This window comes from Vigna umbellata, chromosome 10 (genome assembly GCF_029865625.1).
Source record: "Vigna umbellata cultivar VRB3 chromosome 10, Vumbellata_1.0, whole genome shotgun sequence".
In the NCBI taxonomy this organism is placed as follows: Eukaryota; Viridiplantae; Streptophyta; class Magnoliopsida; order Fabales; family Fabaceae; genus Vigna; species Vigna umbellata.
In genome coordinates, this window is record NC_142174.1 from 1,634,321 (window position 1) to 1,653,598 (window position 19,278).

The 19,278-nt window shown below is 31.3% G+C and overlaps 2 protein-coding genes across 2 annotated transcripts; one reads left to right on the top strand and one right to left on the bottom strand.

The window, feature by feature from the left end:
* The first annotated feature begins 6,791 nt into the window (after nt 1–6,791).
* LOC124840865 (DUF21 domain-containing protein At1g47330-like) lies at nt 6,792–11,353 on the top strand. The gene is made up of 12 exons (XM_088100546.1): nt 6,792–7,143; nt 7,226–7,302; nt 7,461–7,544; nt 7,627–7,740; nt 7,969–8,055; nt 8,271–8,410; nt 8,495–8,582; nt 9,194–9,267; nt 9,382–9,566; nt 9,964–10,187; nt 10,597–10,643; nt 10,820–11,353. The coding sequence occupies exons 1-12, from the start codon at nt 6,966–6,968 to the stop codon at nt 10,998–11,000; spliced, it is 1,479 nt and encodes a 492-aa protein (XP_087956672.1). The 5' UTR covers nt 6,792–6,965; the 3' UTR covers nt 11,001–11,353.
* A 4,093-nt stretch (nt 11,354–15,446) lies between these two features.
* On the bottom strand, nt 15,447–17,645 carry LOC148191602 (uncharacterized). Its single transcript, XM_088100275.1, has one exon. It carries the CDS (start codon nt 16,136–16,138, stop codon nt 15,659–15,661), a length of 480 nt encoding a protein of 159 aa, XP_087956401.1. The 5' UTR covers nt 16,139–17,645; the 3' UTR covers nt 15,447–15,658.
* Nucleotides 17,646–19,278: the final 1,633 nt, after the last annotated feature.

Here is a 19,278-nt window from a genome sequence, read left to right on the forward strand (position 1 = left end):
ATACAATTAATGAGGATACATCTCCACAAGATTATTGGACGTGAATCTGGGACAGGGTTATACATATCAAGACTGAGTGTTTGGTCCATTATGTGAAACATTTTGATCAGGTGAACCAGAAGCTTCCACCAAGTACAATCGGCAGCATGGCTTTCCATCGTCTGGATTGGTTTGTAGCGATCTGGGCAAACTGAGGAGCCTGTTGAAGAGATTTAATGGATCATTTAAGAGACCAAAATGGGCATCTGGGTCTCCAATTTGTGAAAGTTTTACATTAGTGAACCCTAGGGATGGCAATAGATGGTCTGGCCAATCGCTGTAAAATTGGAAGACTGAATTGGATAGAGTGGTTGATGGCTTATTCATGAAGTCTGCTAAAAGGACTGTGTGTGCTAACGCGCATTTGTTAGCCAAAATTCTCAGCACTTGCATGGCTTGGGATTGGGTGAGGTAGTAGATGATACCTTCTAGAATCCAAACAGTGCTCTTTTGAGGTATGTATCCCGCAGTCTCAAGCTTTTCCATCCAGTCATTTTCTCTTATGTCGGCTGCTACTCTGGTTAAGGATTTGGCTTTGGACATAATATGTTGCGAGTCGTACGCTGAGTCCGCAGCCGCTTGTAAAATAGTGGTCTTTACATCCAACACTCCTGAAAAGTCCACCTCATACACATCACTGTCCTTCAAGCAACTCAAACGATATGCTCTCGTGTCCATTCCTACATTAAAACTTCCAACTTTATCAATATATAGTTTTTGTACCAAAAAGTTACGAGTATATATAACTGCTAGGGTAAATATAATGCTATAGGCATGGACAGTTACATCTAATTTCTGAAGAATATGGACAGATGCACTGGATTGTGATGTCATTGATTATGTTTAGCTGATGGCTAGATAGACTGTGGTCCAAAAAAATGTTAGTAATGATATAAGAATTGGTTTGCCAAAATCAAGGAGGTGTCCTTTATATATCTTGTAACGTGATCTTGAGGGCGTTGGTAGTTTCACTCAAACGTTCTTTTAGCCTAATGCTATTATTTTCTGAGAGGCAATAAACTCGCACAGTCACATTTGACCAACATAATTAATTACTTATTCTGAGTTAACCTGCTAGTTAACTGATCAGTTACGGCTACCAATATTAATAAAAAAAAAAAAAAAGCGATGAAAGCTGTTAAGAAGACAAAATTAAATGAATGGCTGATGTGGACAAACCTGCGCCAAGGAGAACAACCTGAGCTGCTCTGGCAGTTGGGGAATTGAGGGCATCTTCTAGCCTAGAATCAAACCAGAGGGTTCGTACTGCAAGAATGACTCCAGAAATTTCACGAGCATTGTTGAGGCGGTCGTTCTTGATCTTTTCATGGAGGTTTCTCAAGTAAGTCTCCCCTGCCAGTAAATCAGCGAGTGGATCATGGATGGCATGTTTCCACAGAGCCCTTCCCGCAGCAGTTTGGCAAGCTGACCTCTTAAGGAAATCCCATTCTTTTTCAATCGTTGCATGGATTTCTCTTACAGCATCACTGTTGAGCAAGTCTGGAAGCTTCAGCTCTTGCCACGCTTGGTCCTCGGGCAACCCATTCACTTTATCTGACATGGTTCTTGCGTGTTACACAAAAACAAGGGATTAAGAGGAGCTTGTGAAGAAGATAATGCATTTTATTTATATATAGCGAAGTTTAAAGATTTTGGGGGTAGAGATAAGGAAAAGAGAACCACACACAATAAGGGATGCCTCAGCTTCTTGGTTTAGTGAAAGGCAAGGTAAGAATGCAGTCCACGACTACCACAACTGCATAACCCGACCCTTTCTCTCCCTCGCCTGTCATTTTTCAAACGCAAAAGTGACATTCTGTGGTTCCCACTAATTACGACCACTGCCACATGTGCCTGCCTCAACTTGGATAACAACAAAATAACTATTCAACCTATCCATTCATTTATGCTTTAATTATCACCACTTTCATCTTCCATTTATAATTCCTTTTTAAGTAAGACTCCCGGACTAATTTCTTCGTATACTGAAATTTATTTAAGATAATATTTTTATACTCACTTTATATTTACTATTTCACTTTTCAATCACTCTCTTTCTTTTAATAGTGTAAAAACTTCACTTTTTCTAATGACTAAAACATCCTTCAGAATAAATTGTCAACTGATGTAATCAAAAAATATATTTTTTTTCAAACTTAACCGCATGCAAGATACCTATACTACCTAAGACAATGCAAGAGCTGTATTTGTTGAGCCAGAAGGTCACGTCTTCGTGCGTTAATAGGCATTGTCGGCACGACATTTATTTTGTTTGTGACATTTTTTATGTGAGTTTTATTTTTAAAATGTTTAAATATTTATTTCTTTTTTATAAATAATTAAAACTTAAGCCATACTTATATACAAATATACTGAAAAAATTCGAATCAAAATATATAACTTTATTTATTTTAAATTTATATATTAGGGATCAATTTCTATACCGGCTAAAGCCCAAGGTAGGTGTCATCAAATTCAAGTTTTAGGCATCACGCTAATATTATAATCACATATTAAAAGGTAAAACTTCACGGCATCATAGCAAATTAAGATTTATTGGTGTTCAACTGTCTTATATTCATTTAATCTAGGATTTACCTGTTACATTGGTATCACTTATTTTCGATATGAGAAATCCTCGTATTTTTTTTCATTCATAGATTAGTCGTCTGAAATGGTACTCAAGAAGAACTATAGGTTCTAATACCACTTTTGTGAGTCATCCAATAAAAAAATAATATGTTGTATATGAGACAGCAAATCTATATTTCTGTGAATAACTATAAATTCTTCAATGATACACAATTCCCTGTACATAATAAATTTATTAAATTGTCCTACAAATCTTAAATTAACTTTTCATTTGTATAGTATATTATTATTGTTGTTGTTATTTCATTCTTCGTATTATTTTTGGATGTTAGACTTTACTAAGTATCACTCATATTCTCTTTACCATGAATCTCACATAAAAAATCACTCTTCTAGTGCTCATTATCCGTACATGAATAAGAATGTTGTTATAAAGTATCTCTTTCAAAAATGTTATAAAGTCGTTTGCTTATTTTGGTAAGCTAAGCGCATAAATGCAAAAACCTCCCTACATAGGGAGAAAGAATTATCCAGCTTGAAGTTCTTTATACAGTACAACTTTTGCTATCAGCTAAGTCAACTTGTATTAGTGTTATTAGGTTTGTTGCATCTATTCACTAAGCTACTCTGTGCTATAGAATGAATCAATATATTCACTCATCCAACTCACTATGAGCTTGTTAGGTTAGGGACAAGTTCTTTTGCATCCATTCTCGACTCACGTGGGAATCATAAAACGAATATTCAATATATGCCAATTAAATCACCCCAAAATTATTCCATTTCCATTTTTTATCATTAATACAATTTTATTTCATCTATTAACTGTTATTTTAAACTAAACGAAAGACACAACTATGTGATCTTACCATATACAAATCTTCATCATTTAAAAATTAAGGTTAAATACACTTTAAATATTTTTTTTTCATCATTTAAAACATTTTTTAAAAATAAAACTTCAACTGAATAAAATTAAAAAAAAACATTTTTCTTAAGCTTCAACTAAAGAAAATATTTTTTTATCATGTCCAATAATCGTACTTTATTATATCTGATGTCATTAATGTTAAAACTAAACCGTACCGTCCTCTCTATGGTCGTACGGTCCTTCCACATGGTCGTCTTTTTGTACGGTCCTCCCATACCAACCTCTCTGGATGTCCTCCCATGGTTGTTCACCTAGGCTGCACCAACTAGTAATGACTCATTAAGTCCCTAATGTAGATTAAGATGTGATTGAGCCATCATTAGGTCAGCGAAAGGTAAAGGTCCATCATCAATTAGTATAAATAAAGGTCTCAGGTATGACTTTAGAGGGACGATGCACATCATATACATTACTTGCTAACTGTCCGGTTATATTACTAACTTGAGCGTTGACAGGTATCCTTTCACACAATTTAGACAAAGAGGAGGAAGAGCGAATAAATAACTAGGACGATAAAGGATCACTAAGGAGCCTGTTTGATTTTCAAGACAACTTGGAGTGGTTTGATTAAGAGGCTTCTCCCGAAACAAAAACTATTTTCAGAATTAGTTTAGACATGTTCCTAAAATTAATTCCTGAATCTATGTACACAAGTTGGAAATTTTTAATTTGGCTAAAAGGAAAAATGAATGCACAAAACTGATGGGCAAAACCGTCCTTCCATCTCATTCAAATATTTTAATGTAAGAACTAAGACGCAGAAGCCAAGAAATGCGTATCCAAGAGAACCATTTTGCAGGAATATTATCCAGGTTACAGTATAAAAATAACTGTAAAATCTTCCTAACTGATAAAAAATATTAATATTTTATTGACTTCTAATTTTCTTCTTTTGCTTAATCACAGACTCGCGTCTCAATTATTAAAAAGATCAAACTATGTGCCCACTGTTTGTATTTATTTTCCATTTTAGTATTCTAGGAAGTAATTAAATGTCGTAATTCTTACATAATTTTCTGTAATAATTAACACCGTCAGAGATTTTTTTAAATAATTATGCATTGTTAAAGACTCCTCTCTGTGTGTGGCGTTTGTGTCAAGTATCAAATTTAACTTTTTTATTTAGCAGAAGATAAATTTCTTTTTTTTCATGATAAAAAAATATTTAATGGAAATTCAAAAATAAAAATACTATTATCTAGTTATAAATTAACTTAAAAACTGTTATGCATTGAATATGAGGACCCCATTCTTGACCTTTTTGAAATAGTCTTGATTTGAATTGATAATGAGTGTCAATTAATAGATTGCATGTGTTTGTGAAATAACCAGATACCTATGTCCAATATAAGAGGAAAAAAAAGATATTGTGTTCTATTCAAAGGTTTTCGAAGTTAGAATGATAATAACGTGCTACATGATAATACAGATACCTATTTTATTTTAACTATTTATAATTATTAAAAAAAACTCCACGAAATAAAGCTTGTGATAAAAAAGTAATAACTATGATGTATCATTCTCTTTTTCATGACTGGAAATTTTTTGTCAATTATTAATTCAACCGTTAACAATTTATGGTCTCACATAAATTGATTAGTGAAATAATTGGTCGAATTACTAACAAAGTTAACATAAAAAATAATTATATTTTAGATCTTTGATTATAAATAAATTAATACTAATAAAAACTTTATCTCAAAATTTATAAATACAAATTTGATATTCAAATAATTAATTACATTTATTACTATCACACAATCACTAACTTGAATACATAGTACTTTTTACGTATAGCATCTTTATTCGATCAAACAGTAGTAAAAGATTATCAAAGATAAAATTTTAACTACTTGAATATTTAAGACTCTTAGAAAAAGTAGACTTAAATTTTAATATTTGTTTTTTCAACTGCACAGTTTAATATTTACTTAATATTTAATCATATATTTTGGCTTCATATTCAACCAAACAGTGAAAACAAATTTCCATAAAAGTCAACTAAATTTACATTTTCTTAATTCATGAAAAGAATTTTGAACCACATTCAAAAAAGAATAAAAAATATACACTATTAAAATACAACTTCAGAATTAATTATAAAACAACACCATTAAGATTGCCCTTTGTTTTATGGAGAGACAGATTAATGAAGTGCTTAACACGTGGGAAGAGTGATAACCACTAATCAGTAATAAGATAATTAATTGATGCTTATATCTCTGACCAAAGTGTGGATAACTTTTTACAATCATTTGCAGAAATAAGATAAAACAAATTAAAAAAAATGTCTAAATGTTTTAGTTAATAAAAAATATTATTATTTTAGCCAAAGTCTTTCAGATGAATTAAATTTTTTTTCCATGTTCTTTTCAAAAATACCTTATTCTAAAATTTCCTCTACATGACTGATATTTGTATATTACAATAAATCTTATATTAAAAAACTATTGTTATAATTTATGGCATTATATTTTAATTTTAAGTTATTATTACTTATTTTAAAAAAGGGTTAAATATGTTTTTAGTCCCTAAACTATTGGTCGTTTCTGGTTTTCGTCCTGTTTCAGAGTAAGGTACAATTTGGTCCTTATTCTTTTCGAAACGTTCGTTTTAATCCTCGAAAACTGTTTAAAAATTTGGTCCTCATTTAGCAACAAATGAGGAATAAAACCAAAATTCCGAGGACTAAAACGAAAGTTTCGAAAAGAATGAGAATCAAATTGTACCTTATTTTGAAAGAGGGACGAAAACCACAAACGACCAATAATTTAGGGATTAAAAACATATTTAACTCTTTAAAAAATTATAATTTGTGGACTTTTAAATTCCTCCACCGTTGTGGTGGTCCTTCCTTCTAATAATTGTTACACCTTTCTATCTATTTTTGTGTATATCTTTGGTTAATCTCATCACAATAAATGTCACTACAGATACTTGTTCAAGTGACTTGTTCATTTATGTTTTTCCACTTTAGGTTTTAGGGTCGAAAATTAAGTTTTCGAGAGAAGACATAAAAGCAATTACCAATAAAAGAAGAAAAAAACTATGTGGAAGAAAAGAAAGTAAAAGCAGAAGAAAAGTGACACGAGTCAGCCTTTGAATTGGGAAAACCAGTCAACCAGCACTGTAAGAATAAAGAAAGGAATTAGGTATTTTCATCATTATTACCATTTATTATTATTATTTTTATACCATGTACATACGCATACGCAGACACATTATTCTGATGTAAGAAACACAACAACTCCCGAAACCGCAAAACAGTGAAGGAAAAAGCTGATCACATCAGCATCGCCTAACCTCTGACCTTAAAATACGAGAACGCCAACAACCTTTGCGTTGTGCAGTGCTCTCTTTGTAGTGTGTGTGTGTGTGTGAGAGAGAGTGTCTTCTCAGAGAGATGGCGGCGGAGATACCGTGCTGCGGGACAAAGTTCTCATTGTACGTGTTGGTGATCGTAGGATTGGTCTGCTTCGCGGGCCTAATGGCTGGTCTCACTCTCGGACTCATGTCTCTGGGACTCGTCGACCTCGAAGTTCTCATGAAATCTGGCCGTCCTCAGGATCGAATTCACGCTTGTTCGTACCGTCCCCTTTTCCTGCACAATTCTAATTTAGTATCACTGCTTCGTACTCATCGTTTTTTCTTATTTCTTTGCAGCGAAAATTTATCCAGTGGTTAAGAATCAGCATCTTCTGCTTTGCACGCTTCTGATTGGAAACTCCTTAGCCATGGAGGTATTGTCAATTAACCAATTTAACCTTTCTTTATGATAATGATAATAATAGTAATGATAATAATAAATAACTAATAAGAGTAATATAATAATAATAATAATAATAATAATAATAATTAATATTATTATTATTATTGATTTTAATGTTTCTATTTTTAGGCTCTTCCCATTTTTCTTGATTCGCTGGTGCATCCTGCTGCTGCAGTCTTGATTTCGGTCACTCTCATCCTCATGTTTGGAGAGGTAATTATTGATTCGTGTCATATGGATAATCGAAGTTGGACTGTTTTGTTGAATGAGGTTCCGTGTTCTATGATTTGTGCAGATATTGCCGCAGGCAATTTGCACAAGATATGGATTGACAGTTGGAGCAACGCTGGCTCCATTTGTTCGTGTTCTTCTTCTTGTTTTCTACCCGGTTTCTTATCCAATCAGCAAGGTATGCTTATGGATTGCTACCACTGCAAGCTGTTGGTGAGAAGTTTGAAATAGGGAATCACAGTTGAGAAGCGAAAGCTGTAATTTTAAGTTTCTGAAAAACACATCTAAAATGGGAAACCAATCACGCTATTTCACACTAGAATATATCTGAAAGGGGATATGCATGTCAAAAACTGTAGATTACTGTATTAAAAGAAAATTCTGATGGAGGTTGTTATGTTTTCAGGTTCTTGATTGGATGTTGGGTAAAGGACATGCTGCCCTTTTGAAGAGGGCAGAGCTCAAGACTTTTGTGAACTTTCATGGAAATGAGGTGTTTGTGTTTAATATATATAATTGCAAATTTGGAGATCCAAGTTTTGGAGGATTTATAAAACTTTTGCCCTTATATTCATTTGAATGCTTCAAGACGTGCTTGTATAATATTTTGAGCGTTGGTTTCAAATTTATAATATGTCCAAGTTATTTCAGTCTCATACTGTTTTGTGCTCTCGTGTAACATGGATACTCGATTGTTTTCTTTTCTAGGCCGGTAAAGGAGGAGATTTAACTCATGACGAAACGACCATCATTACTGGGGCACTCGAGTTGACAGAAAAGACTGCAAAAGATGCCATGACTCCCATATCAAAGGCATTTTCCCTTGATCTGGATGCAACTCTAAATTTGTGGGTTTGTGAATTCTTTATGTTCTCTCCACTATTCTCATGTCTTCTTTTGTTCTAATCATGTCCTTTGTGTTTGCACTGAAGGGAGACACTGAATTCGATAATGACAATTGGTCATAGTAGAGTTCCAGTTTATGCAGGAGAGAAAACTAATATTATTGGACTTGTTCTGGTAATTTATCTGATTTTCTTCCGTTTCAGATTTTGTAAATAGATGCACAGGATTATAGATGGCTAGTTGATAACGTCCATAATTAATGTTTGTTATAACTCTTGTAATCATATTGGATGACTTGATATTCTGGTGAATATTATTGAGTCAAGTTTCACTTATTTGTTTGGTTTTATAAGTTGGTGCTTTTTGGCTACCTCAAATGGTAACAATATCATACTATTATACTAATTTTTTTCCTTTACTGTTATAATGGTAGTTCGGGTAAAATGCATGAGAAATATGTAAATCTGATCTTTACGCAGTTTTACGACCAAATGAATGAAAAAGCTTGACTGAGATCTTCTACAGACCTGATTATGATTATTGTTTATGTTATACGTGGTAATAGATTGTGGTGTAACTGATATATAATAGAACTTTACTGTCAAATGATTCCGGAATAAAATAGATTGATTGCGGGAGAAATGGTAAAAAAGAGCAAACCCTGCACTTTCATCCGCTATTATGTCGCTTAACGATAACAAAAACATTAGCCTTAGCCCACCGGATATGCACGATTATGCCACTCATTCTTTGTTAGTTAATCTTCGGTTCACTTTTATGCGCAGGTGAAAAATCTCTTTATGGTTGATTCAAAGGCTGCAGTTCCTCTAAGAAAAATGGTCATCAGAAAAATTCCTCGGTAATCCTTTTTCACACATGAGATGAGATACATTGTCCTTACATACTAACTAGATCGCATGTGTATGGTTGATGCTTGCCATTACAAGGTAGTCATTGTTTCTTCATCCTGCAGTGTTTCAGAGAACATGCCTCTGTATGATATTTTGAACGAATTTCAGAAGGGTCATAGTCATATTGCAGTAGTGTATAAGGATCTGAACAGTAAAAACGAGGCCCCAAAAAAGGTTAAAGATGGAGAACAGCATGACCTCAGGGACAACTATAAGAACAAGGGAGAGAATGCACCCTTGGATAAAGGTAGAGATTTAAATAAATGTAGAATAAATTTCAGTTTCTTTGGTGAGTACGTGCTTTCGAAATATTATGTGTGGTTTGCAATTTGTTGAACTCTTAAAGCAGGATATGGTAAACTGTACTTTAGTTCCTTTGAAAGTGTCATTAATCCTCCTGTTACCTTCCTGGTTATTTGAGGAAGCTTTTATACCTAGAAATTGTCATTTGTGTTCGATATGTGTTTCCTTCTCTGAAGGTTATTTTCAGAACCATATGGTTTTTTACTTCACAATTTTGTGGTTTTCTTTCTGTATGTTTAAATATATTCTCAATTGTATTCTTTAGTATTATGATCCTTTGCGGTCTCAAGTGAAACTCTTAGTGACTACCTTTTTATACCTCACTGTGGCTGCATATTTAGGTTATAAATTGGAGTCAGGTGATACTTTGGCTACTGTTACTAAGATTGATGGTTCTCAACAAGCAAAGAAAAGTCCACCAGCAACTCCTGCTTTTAAAAAGCGACATAGAGGGTGTTCATATTGCATCCTGGACCTTGATAATGCGCCCCTGCCAGTATTTCCACCCAATGAAGTAGTTGTTGGTGTTATTACAATGGAGGATGTCATCGAAGAGCTTCTTCAGGTTAGATGCTTTAGTGCATTTAGAATTGGCAGTTTGTGCTCCAAAGTATTTAATCCTGTATATTTGTTTTGATATTCTTTTTAGCTTTTTCACCCCTATATTCACCTTTAATTATCTTCTGCCGATGCACAATTAGCCATCAGTGGTTCCTCCTTGTTTCCACTCAGTATGGATGATTAAGTGCTATTTTTTAGATAGTTATTGAAGAAGGAACTACATGATTTGAATTCTGCTGGACTATTTCCCTGTTACATGAAGATGTTTCAAACTGCTAGAATGGGCAGTTTTGTTGCTAGAGCCTTAAGAGCTTCATATTTACTATTCTTGTTAAGTTGCAGTTTTGCTTCTATTGCCTTTCAATTTAGCTGTATGGGTTGATTCATCTTCATTAAATCTTTGTGTATTTCAGGAGGAGATATTGGATGAAACTGATGAATACGTCAATATCCATAACAAGTAAGCTCTCGATCGGATTCCTCTTATTTCTCATCTGATGCACACCAGTTTAGTTTGATCAATTTGTTACTGGCTGACATTATGTGTTCTTTGTATTTGGTTTAGTGAGTAACAAACAATAGATCATTGTTAGCTTATTGAAAGAAGCATATTAAATTGAGTTATTGCAAATGCAGGATAAAAGTTAACATGAATGCTTCAAAGGAGAAGGCTTCTGATACAAATCTGATGCAACCTTCTCAAGAGGTTCAAGGACAGCACACACCCACTAATTCAATTTCTACAGCTACTTCTGCAACAGGTTCACCTACGACAATCGATCTAATATCTGAAAGTGAGTCACTAAGGAATCAATAGTTCATAAAGAATGAGAGAATAACATAGGTTTGTGCTTGTGTTGAAAAGGCAAAGCAGTATATAGTTTCCTCTAAAATTTCTTTGTATTATATTTTGTTAATAACTAATATAGAGAAAGGGCACTAGCCAGACAAAACATAATGGAGTTTATTTTTTTTCACTTTTGATGAAAGCGGAGTGCAAATCTATCACTTTCTAATATCACATCCAATTCTGTTTATTTTTGGAATGTACTAAACATAAAGCTGAGGTTTTATGTTATCTTTTATCTCATTTTCGCGAGTTTATCGACTGCTACCTTTGTATAAGATATTTTAATGTTGGATTATTCCACTCGCATGATATCCTAATGAGGTTGTCAATTTGTATTGTAGTGCAAATTCAGAGAGACAACAGATTTGCATTTTTTGTTGAGCTTTTTTAGTTACCCTCTGTACCTCTAAAATATACTTATATATACTTATTTTGATGTTGTAAAAAATAGGGTTAAATATGTTTTTAATCCCTCAATTATCATAAGATTTTATATTTAGTCTCTCTTTCAAACTTTGGTACACTTTTATTCTTATTCTTAAAAAAAATTGTAATTTCTCATCTCCAAAATCAATGCGGTTAAAATTAGACTCACCTCTGCATGTCACATCACTTTTCATTTTGTGAAACTGAATGAATCTTCTCTATCTTTTTAGTTTCTCGACACCTTTATCTTCTTTCACTCCCTGACCCCTTTCTGAAATTAAAAGTTTCTTCTCTTCAACTTCGTCCCTTGCAAGCATCTACTAAAGGAATCAAATTTCTTAGCAAATGATTGTTATTGCTCTTTCATTTTATCCAATTCTAAATCTATTTTTGCTTGTGATTGTCAAGTTTCAGAATCCCTACAGATTCAATCGTTAAGCATTCTCCTAAGTTTTTGTCTTTTGCTGTGAATTATAAATCTTATAACTGAATGACTAAATAAATAGCCAATGAGAAGGAGCAGGGACTGAAGGGTTTGATTTTGTTCCTTCGGTGAGATGAGAATAATCAACCAAATAAAAGAAATGTTAATAAGCCTTAGATTGAGATCAATCATTTGACCGTTTTTTTATGCAAACTAATTCTCTCTTCATTCAAAATTTACAACCCTCGGACAAAGTTAATTCACTCATTTAGCTTTTTATCTTTTTTCTTTTTTTTTAATTATTTATCTTTAATAAATTAACCATTTATTATGTTTTTTTTTTTACATTTTTGGGTAAACTTATGTAAAAAACACTATAGTAGAAAAATAAGAATACCTCTCTATCTCTTCCCACACACTCTCTTATAAATCATATGTGCTCACATTTTATCCATAAAACGCAATAGATACTTCCTCTTTTATTCATTTTTATTTAACTTGTCATTTTTTTCATGTGATTTAATTATTTGAAAAGACTTGGTAATTCATATTTATTTTTTAAGAACTTAAATAACTTATTGTAAAGATTAATTTAATGAATCATAATTATGCATGATTTCTTCCAACATATTTGAAGTAAAACTTGAATCCGTTGTAGGTTAAGTAAATGTGAAAATGATATAAGACAATAGATAATTCAAGAAGCATAATCGGAAAATGAAAAAATTTGAAAGGTTAGTGGGAAAAAAATGAAGCGAACTAAAAATATTTTACAACACTGTATCGAAAAATAAGTGGATATACTTTTGAATAAAACTTAAAATAAAACGATATGAGATCCACATTCAATTAATAATGTTTGAAGTTGCAAAACTTTAAATAATGTACAAAGATAATTACCCAAAAAAAAATATATTTGACAACAGTGGGTCGAGATAAATTCACGCAAAATACTTAAAAAAGTATAAGATTTAAAAAACATACATATAAAAAGATTATGTTTAAAAGTTGGAAGAAGATTTGATAAAGGGAAGAATGACTTTCAAAGTATGGCTATTTGAAAAAGTATGTCAAGAATTTTTGAATTATTAGAATAAATAACACTATTCTAACAAAATAAACAGGTTGATTTAAACAAGTTAGCTAAATCATTATTGTATTCAAATGAATCTTTAGATATTCAAATAAGTAATTAAATGATTTGAAGAGGTTATCTAAATCATTTATATGTTTGATTTTATAGTCGAATGGGATAATCAACGATAGAGAAAGACAATTTTGTATAATCAAAATAATTTGAATATATAAATGATTAATGACTGAGAATGACAACTTAAGTATTTTTTTTAACAAACAAATATAATTTCAAACCATCACGTGAAAAATTAACACAATTTTTCTTTAAATATTTATTTTTGGTATAGATAATAAAGTAATAGAATTATCACATATTTTTATATTCAATAATAAAATAATTATAAAAAAAATTATGCTTTTTTAAAAACAAAAAGAGTAAAAAAAAATCAAATAAACGTAAATTATATGTCAAAATGTTTTTTTTATAAAATATTTTTTTTTTTCAAAAAACAATACAATTGGTAGAAAAAGTCACGACAATAAACTATTGGAACATGAAACAAGAAGAAGTTATCATAGTCAAATCAACATCCCAAACACTTTAATGTTACTAAGTTAGAAAAGCGAATAGGTGGGTAGTTTTCTAGGGTTGGAAGTTGGCATAGTCTTTTTCTCTAAAAATTAGACAACTTGTAGTCTTAAGTCGTTTAAACATCTACAAAAGCTTTTCTATACTTAAATCATGACTCTACGCTACTGTGAAAGAATTATGTGCTTTTGTCTGCTTTTAAATTTGTTTTGTTCTACTTTTTATAACTATTTTCTTCTTTTATAATTTTTTTATGCTTATATTTATGATTATTTCTACTCTTTATCATTTTTTTCGTCTTTTTAAATTCTATTTTCTTTCAATGATTTTTTTATTAATTTTAATGTTTATATTGTATGTTATTCGTATTAAAAATGTATTATGTGGGTATTTATTGTTACAAATTTTACAATATAATATTATTAAAAATATCATGTTAGAATCATGTTCTACTTTAAATTCTAAAATCCGTATGCATGTTGTAATGTTCCTATCACATTAATTTTTAAGATATGCTCAGCAAATTAAAAATATAAATATATTACTAGTTAGTTAAAATAATTCTGAAGTTTATATATATATTAGTTTATATATATATATATATATATATATATATATATAAATATATATATATGTATGGGTTTTACTAAGGCGTCTACGCCTTTTTTTCAGTTGATACACTTGTTGTTAAACAATTTCTTACAAAAAATGATTTTATATATATGGGGTTTGCTAACGAGCGTACGGCCTGTTTTTCAGTTGGTACACTCGTTAAACAATTTCTTAAAAAAAATGATTTTATAATGAGTTTTCATTTTGGCCTGGAAGGTGTTTTTAGAGATGATGATTCAAAATCTGCAAATGATGAAATTAGAGAAGTTAGTGAAGATGGTGAAATTGAAGAGATATTGAATGAACATGTCAATAACTCAACTCTTTGCAAAGGCAAAACGGCAAGTGTTTCTGATTTTTTAATTTGGGCTACATTAGGGATGACAGAGAAAAGGTTGGAGTGAGAGAGATGAAATAGAAAGGATTTAGGGTTTTTTTTTTTTTTTAAGTTTTGAGAATAAAAATTAATAAAATAAGCAGGTTTATGAGCGTTAGCAAACCCATATATATATATATATATATATATATATATATATATATATATATATATTTTGCTAAAAGTTATTTGAACTATGTTTGAAATCAATGTTGTATTTTCAATTATTATGTTTGAAAAGGGTGTTGTATATTTGGTTTTCGATCATATATCCTTAGCCTTTATAATAATTTTTAAATAATTTAAACTCGAATTTATTATGTTAACAGAAATGAGTAAAATAGAAAATTGAACAATAGTATTACTAAAACTAAGAAAAAAATTTCTTACCCTTTACAAAATACTTCTAAAAGGCATATAAAAAGTAATAATTAAGAAAAAAAGAAAAAGAAAATAGTTTCAAATAAAACTATTTAAACATATATACATATACATATATACACATATACATATATACACATATACATATATACATATATACACATATATACATATACACATATACATATATACATATACATATATATACATATATATATACATACATATATATATATATATATATATATATATATATATATATATATATATATATATATATATATATATATATATATATATATATATATATATGACAAATGGGAGAAAGCATTATATAGAAAAAGGATGTAAATCTATTCAGCCCATATCATATTGATATGATCTGGCACAATAACAAGAAAAGCCTAGACATAAAAACCAATGACAAAAACAACTGAACAACAGCTAAGAATTGTAGGGGAAGAGAAAAACAAACAATGAAGCAATATTTGTACTGTTGAGAGACAACATATTTAGTAACAAACCAAGTAAATTTAAATCCAAGAGCTATATTTAAATTGATCGCTATAAACTATTATAGCAATCACACATAAAAAACAAGTTCTGGGAATGAAACACTGCATTCAAGTTCTCCTGGACTATATATAATCTTAACACTCGGGTTTAGATAAGCCTTAGAATCTGAAGAAAAAGTTCTTTGAAAGCTTGCGTGAAAAATTATAAAGAAAAGGTAATAATTTTCAAGTGCTTTTTCGGGGTTTGCTTTTGCGTCTGCCCCTTTTGCTTCTCGAGGGTTCCCCTTTTGGGAGTTGAATCCCTTCCTTTGTAACTATCATCGTGCATGTTGTTGCCGATGCTGATGTTAACTCCTCTTGTAGCTTTACATGCTGTTCATCTTCTTCTTCTTCTTCTTCTTTTTCTTTCTCGGATGTTGCAGAAGCTTCTGGTTCCACTTTTTTCCCCTCGCTTTCCGTTTCCACAACAACAACCTTACGAGGTCTCCCTCTTTTTCGTGGAGTCTGAGGTTGCTGTTGTTGTTGATGATGATGCTCCGTGTCACCTTCTCTGGATGAAGCCTCGGCTATCGCTACCGAAAGTTCCTTTGTCTTTTGTCGTTTCTTTTTCCCCATAAACACTTCCCTATCAAATAATAGCAACCACCCCAACAACTCTGTCTCCAATAATAATATCTGACAATTTTCTAGATCATCGTTTTTCATAGATCAGTAAACCTAATGGAACACAACAACATTAAAAAACACTTCAATATTATACAACAACACTAAAATCTTCTGATTCCTCCTCCTTACTAATGCAAATTCTATCTCAATACGTCAAAAGCAAGTAGACCGGTACATCTTGACCATAATCCAAATTCCGGAAACATTATTATTAAAACAACCAAACACGCTTCTGAACTTTATGGTGAAATGAAAAAGTTAATAACCAAATCAGAAAAACCGAAGCAGTTTAATTCGTCTTCTCTCTTTTTGTTTGTCCAATCTTGTGCCGTTCCCATAACACACATACAATTATTTTCTGCAATTAATAATAAAGAATCTCACGTGTAGGTATCTAGAAGAGAGAGTGAGGTTTAAAAAAGGGTGGTGGTGATGGTGTTTGACTGAGCGAGTAGAAGGGTGTTCGTAGACTAACCCGTGGAATGGAGCAGTAAGTAACCATGGTTAAAGGCGTGGACCAAATGGTTAGGGTTAGGGTGCGTGTGAAGATGGGAAGTGGGGTAGGGTTTGGTGTATTGTACTAGTCAGACTCAGTGTTGCAGTCTGACCCCTTGTGTCGTTTACCGGGCTTCGCGTCTTCACCTTTTAATTCTTGGGTTGGGTTGCGTTCAAGTGTAGCAGGTTCTTCTTGTTTCTGCTTGGATTCTCATCTTTTACCGTTGATTGTTTCTGGAGCCATGAATCAGGCATGGTTGATGAATTTGTGTGAGAAGTAGACTGAATCTTCCTACACCTCCCTCACCTCATCCTGCACCCCCAAATTTACCCCCTTCATTTAATAAAAAGTCAATACGGTAATTAATGAATTTAATTTTTTTAACCTCCAACCATTTTCCTAACTCTCAACCACAAAAATATTTGTTGTAAACAATTGAAAAAAAAAATATTTGAAAAATAAATAAATAATTGAAAAAAAAAATATCATAACCAATATTAAAAAACTAAGTCTCAAAAAACGCCTCTGTCGCAGATCGAAGTCCGGTGCCGCAGATCGAAGTCCGGCCCCTTGTTGTCGCAGATCGAAGTCCGGCCTCTTGCTGCCGCAGATCGAAGTCCGGCCTCTGTTCTCCTTGCCGCAGATCGAAGTCCGGTGTGCCCCGGTTATATATGTGCCGCAGATCGAACTGCGGTTTGTGCTTACTGCAGTTCGAACTGCGTTTATCCTTGGTTCTGATCCTTTCTCCAGCTAGCTCTCCGAACACGACCCACGAACCGAACCGGCTCAGATATGTGAGGAAAACAAACGAGGAACGCGAGCAAAGCACCGTGGGATGGCAGAGACAAAGGACGGAGAGAAAAAGAGGGAGGAAGGAGGGGGTGTAGGTGTAGGTGTAGGGTTTGACTGCTGTGTGAGCTGCGGCAGGGAGTGAGATGCGGCAGTGAGATGCGACAGAGAGTGAGATGCGGCAGAGAGTGAGATGCGGAGGAAGAAGAAGAGGAGTTAAAGTTTTAGGATTTAAAGTTTTACTAAACTTTTTAACCACAATATTTTTCTCTCTCTTCATTGACTGACAAGGAGTACACTTTAAAATTATAATTTTTTTTGGAGATGCAGGACGAGGGTGGTGATGGTGAGGTTCGGGTGAAGCTAGGTACAGAGTCAACATTCCTGGCCCCGCCCTATTAATGACCAATTTGTCTGGGTCATTTAGATGCTTTTTCTTTTTACACCAACAATTTAAGATAAACCCATAATAAATAATAATAATAATAGAACTTTTGATCAGAGAATATTGATATTTTCTTTGATTATACAACCCACTCTTAAAAATTGACTACTGAAATTTTTATCTTTGATTTAGTGTGAAAAATTATTGTTGAAACATCTACCCATGTTTCATATTAGTTTTTCAAAATTTATGCAAAGTAAAAATAGATAGATGAGAAAAATAAAATAAATGTATAAATATATATCATGGTAAGAAAACAAAAACATAAATAAAATAATAATAACATAAATATAAAATTGATTATGTACACGACTTAAGAAAACACAAGATAAAAAATATATAAATAAATAGTTAAAAATTACAAAATATGTAATAAAATATATATTCCTAAATAATTATGCATGATAAGTTATCGAGTTACATTAATATAAATTTACTAAATGTTACATAATATAATAATCTTCAATTAAATTACACTTTTTAAAATTATTATTTGATAAGAATCTTTTTACATAAGTTATATTTTTAAATATACACTGTCTACAATTATTAATATTCTATTATATAAATTAAAACTAATATAATATATACTTTTCAAAATATATTAAAGTGTAAGTTATTTAATCTCATTGTTTAATTTTAATAAAACTTGGTATGGTAATATTAAATTATAATTTAATCTTAGAATGGTAAAATTTAACTTTTATTCAGAGGGATTACAAATATATATTTTTTTATAAATGTATTAATTAATTCATTGGTAAAAGGAAAGGGACAGTACTGTCTTTTCTGCTGCTCACCTGGATTAGTAGTAGTACAGAATACAAAGGATAACATTATTAAATGGTGTTTGTTTCTCTGTACTATATTATCGGTAGGTTTAAGTTAAGAATGGAATGCGAGGGGGAAGAAGGGGTTAGCCAAAAAATTGTTGTATCTGAATCTAATTTCAAGTAAATTTAATCATAAAGTGGATTAGATTGGATAAGTAAAATTGTATAAAATAAATTATTACGTTTGGATTTGGATAACAGGTTAAAATTGTACTGATGCTTAAAATTATATTATTTTAATATTTATAAATTCATAAATATATTTAAAATTTTAAATTTATTTTTAATAAAATATTATTATGTTAAAATTTAATAGTAAGTAATATAAAATTATAATTCATTATTATAATCATTATTATTACAATTATACATGTCATTTTTAGTCAAATATTCATTATGTTTATATTATTTATTAAAAAACTAGTTTAATATAAATTTATAATTTGAAAAATTCAACTGAATTAATTTGTAATTCCAACAATTAGAAATTGAACCATCCATATATATATATATATATATATATATATATATATATATATATATATATATATTATATTTATGATTGGTTAGACATGAATTCAATCAAATCCAACGCATGTTCGTTTTTAAAAATTTC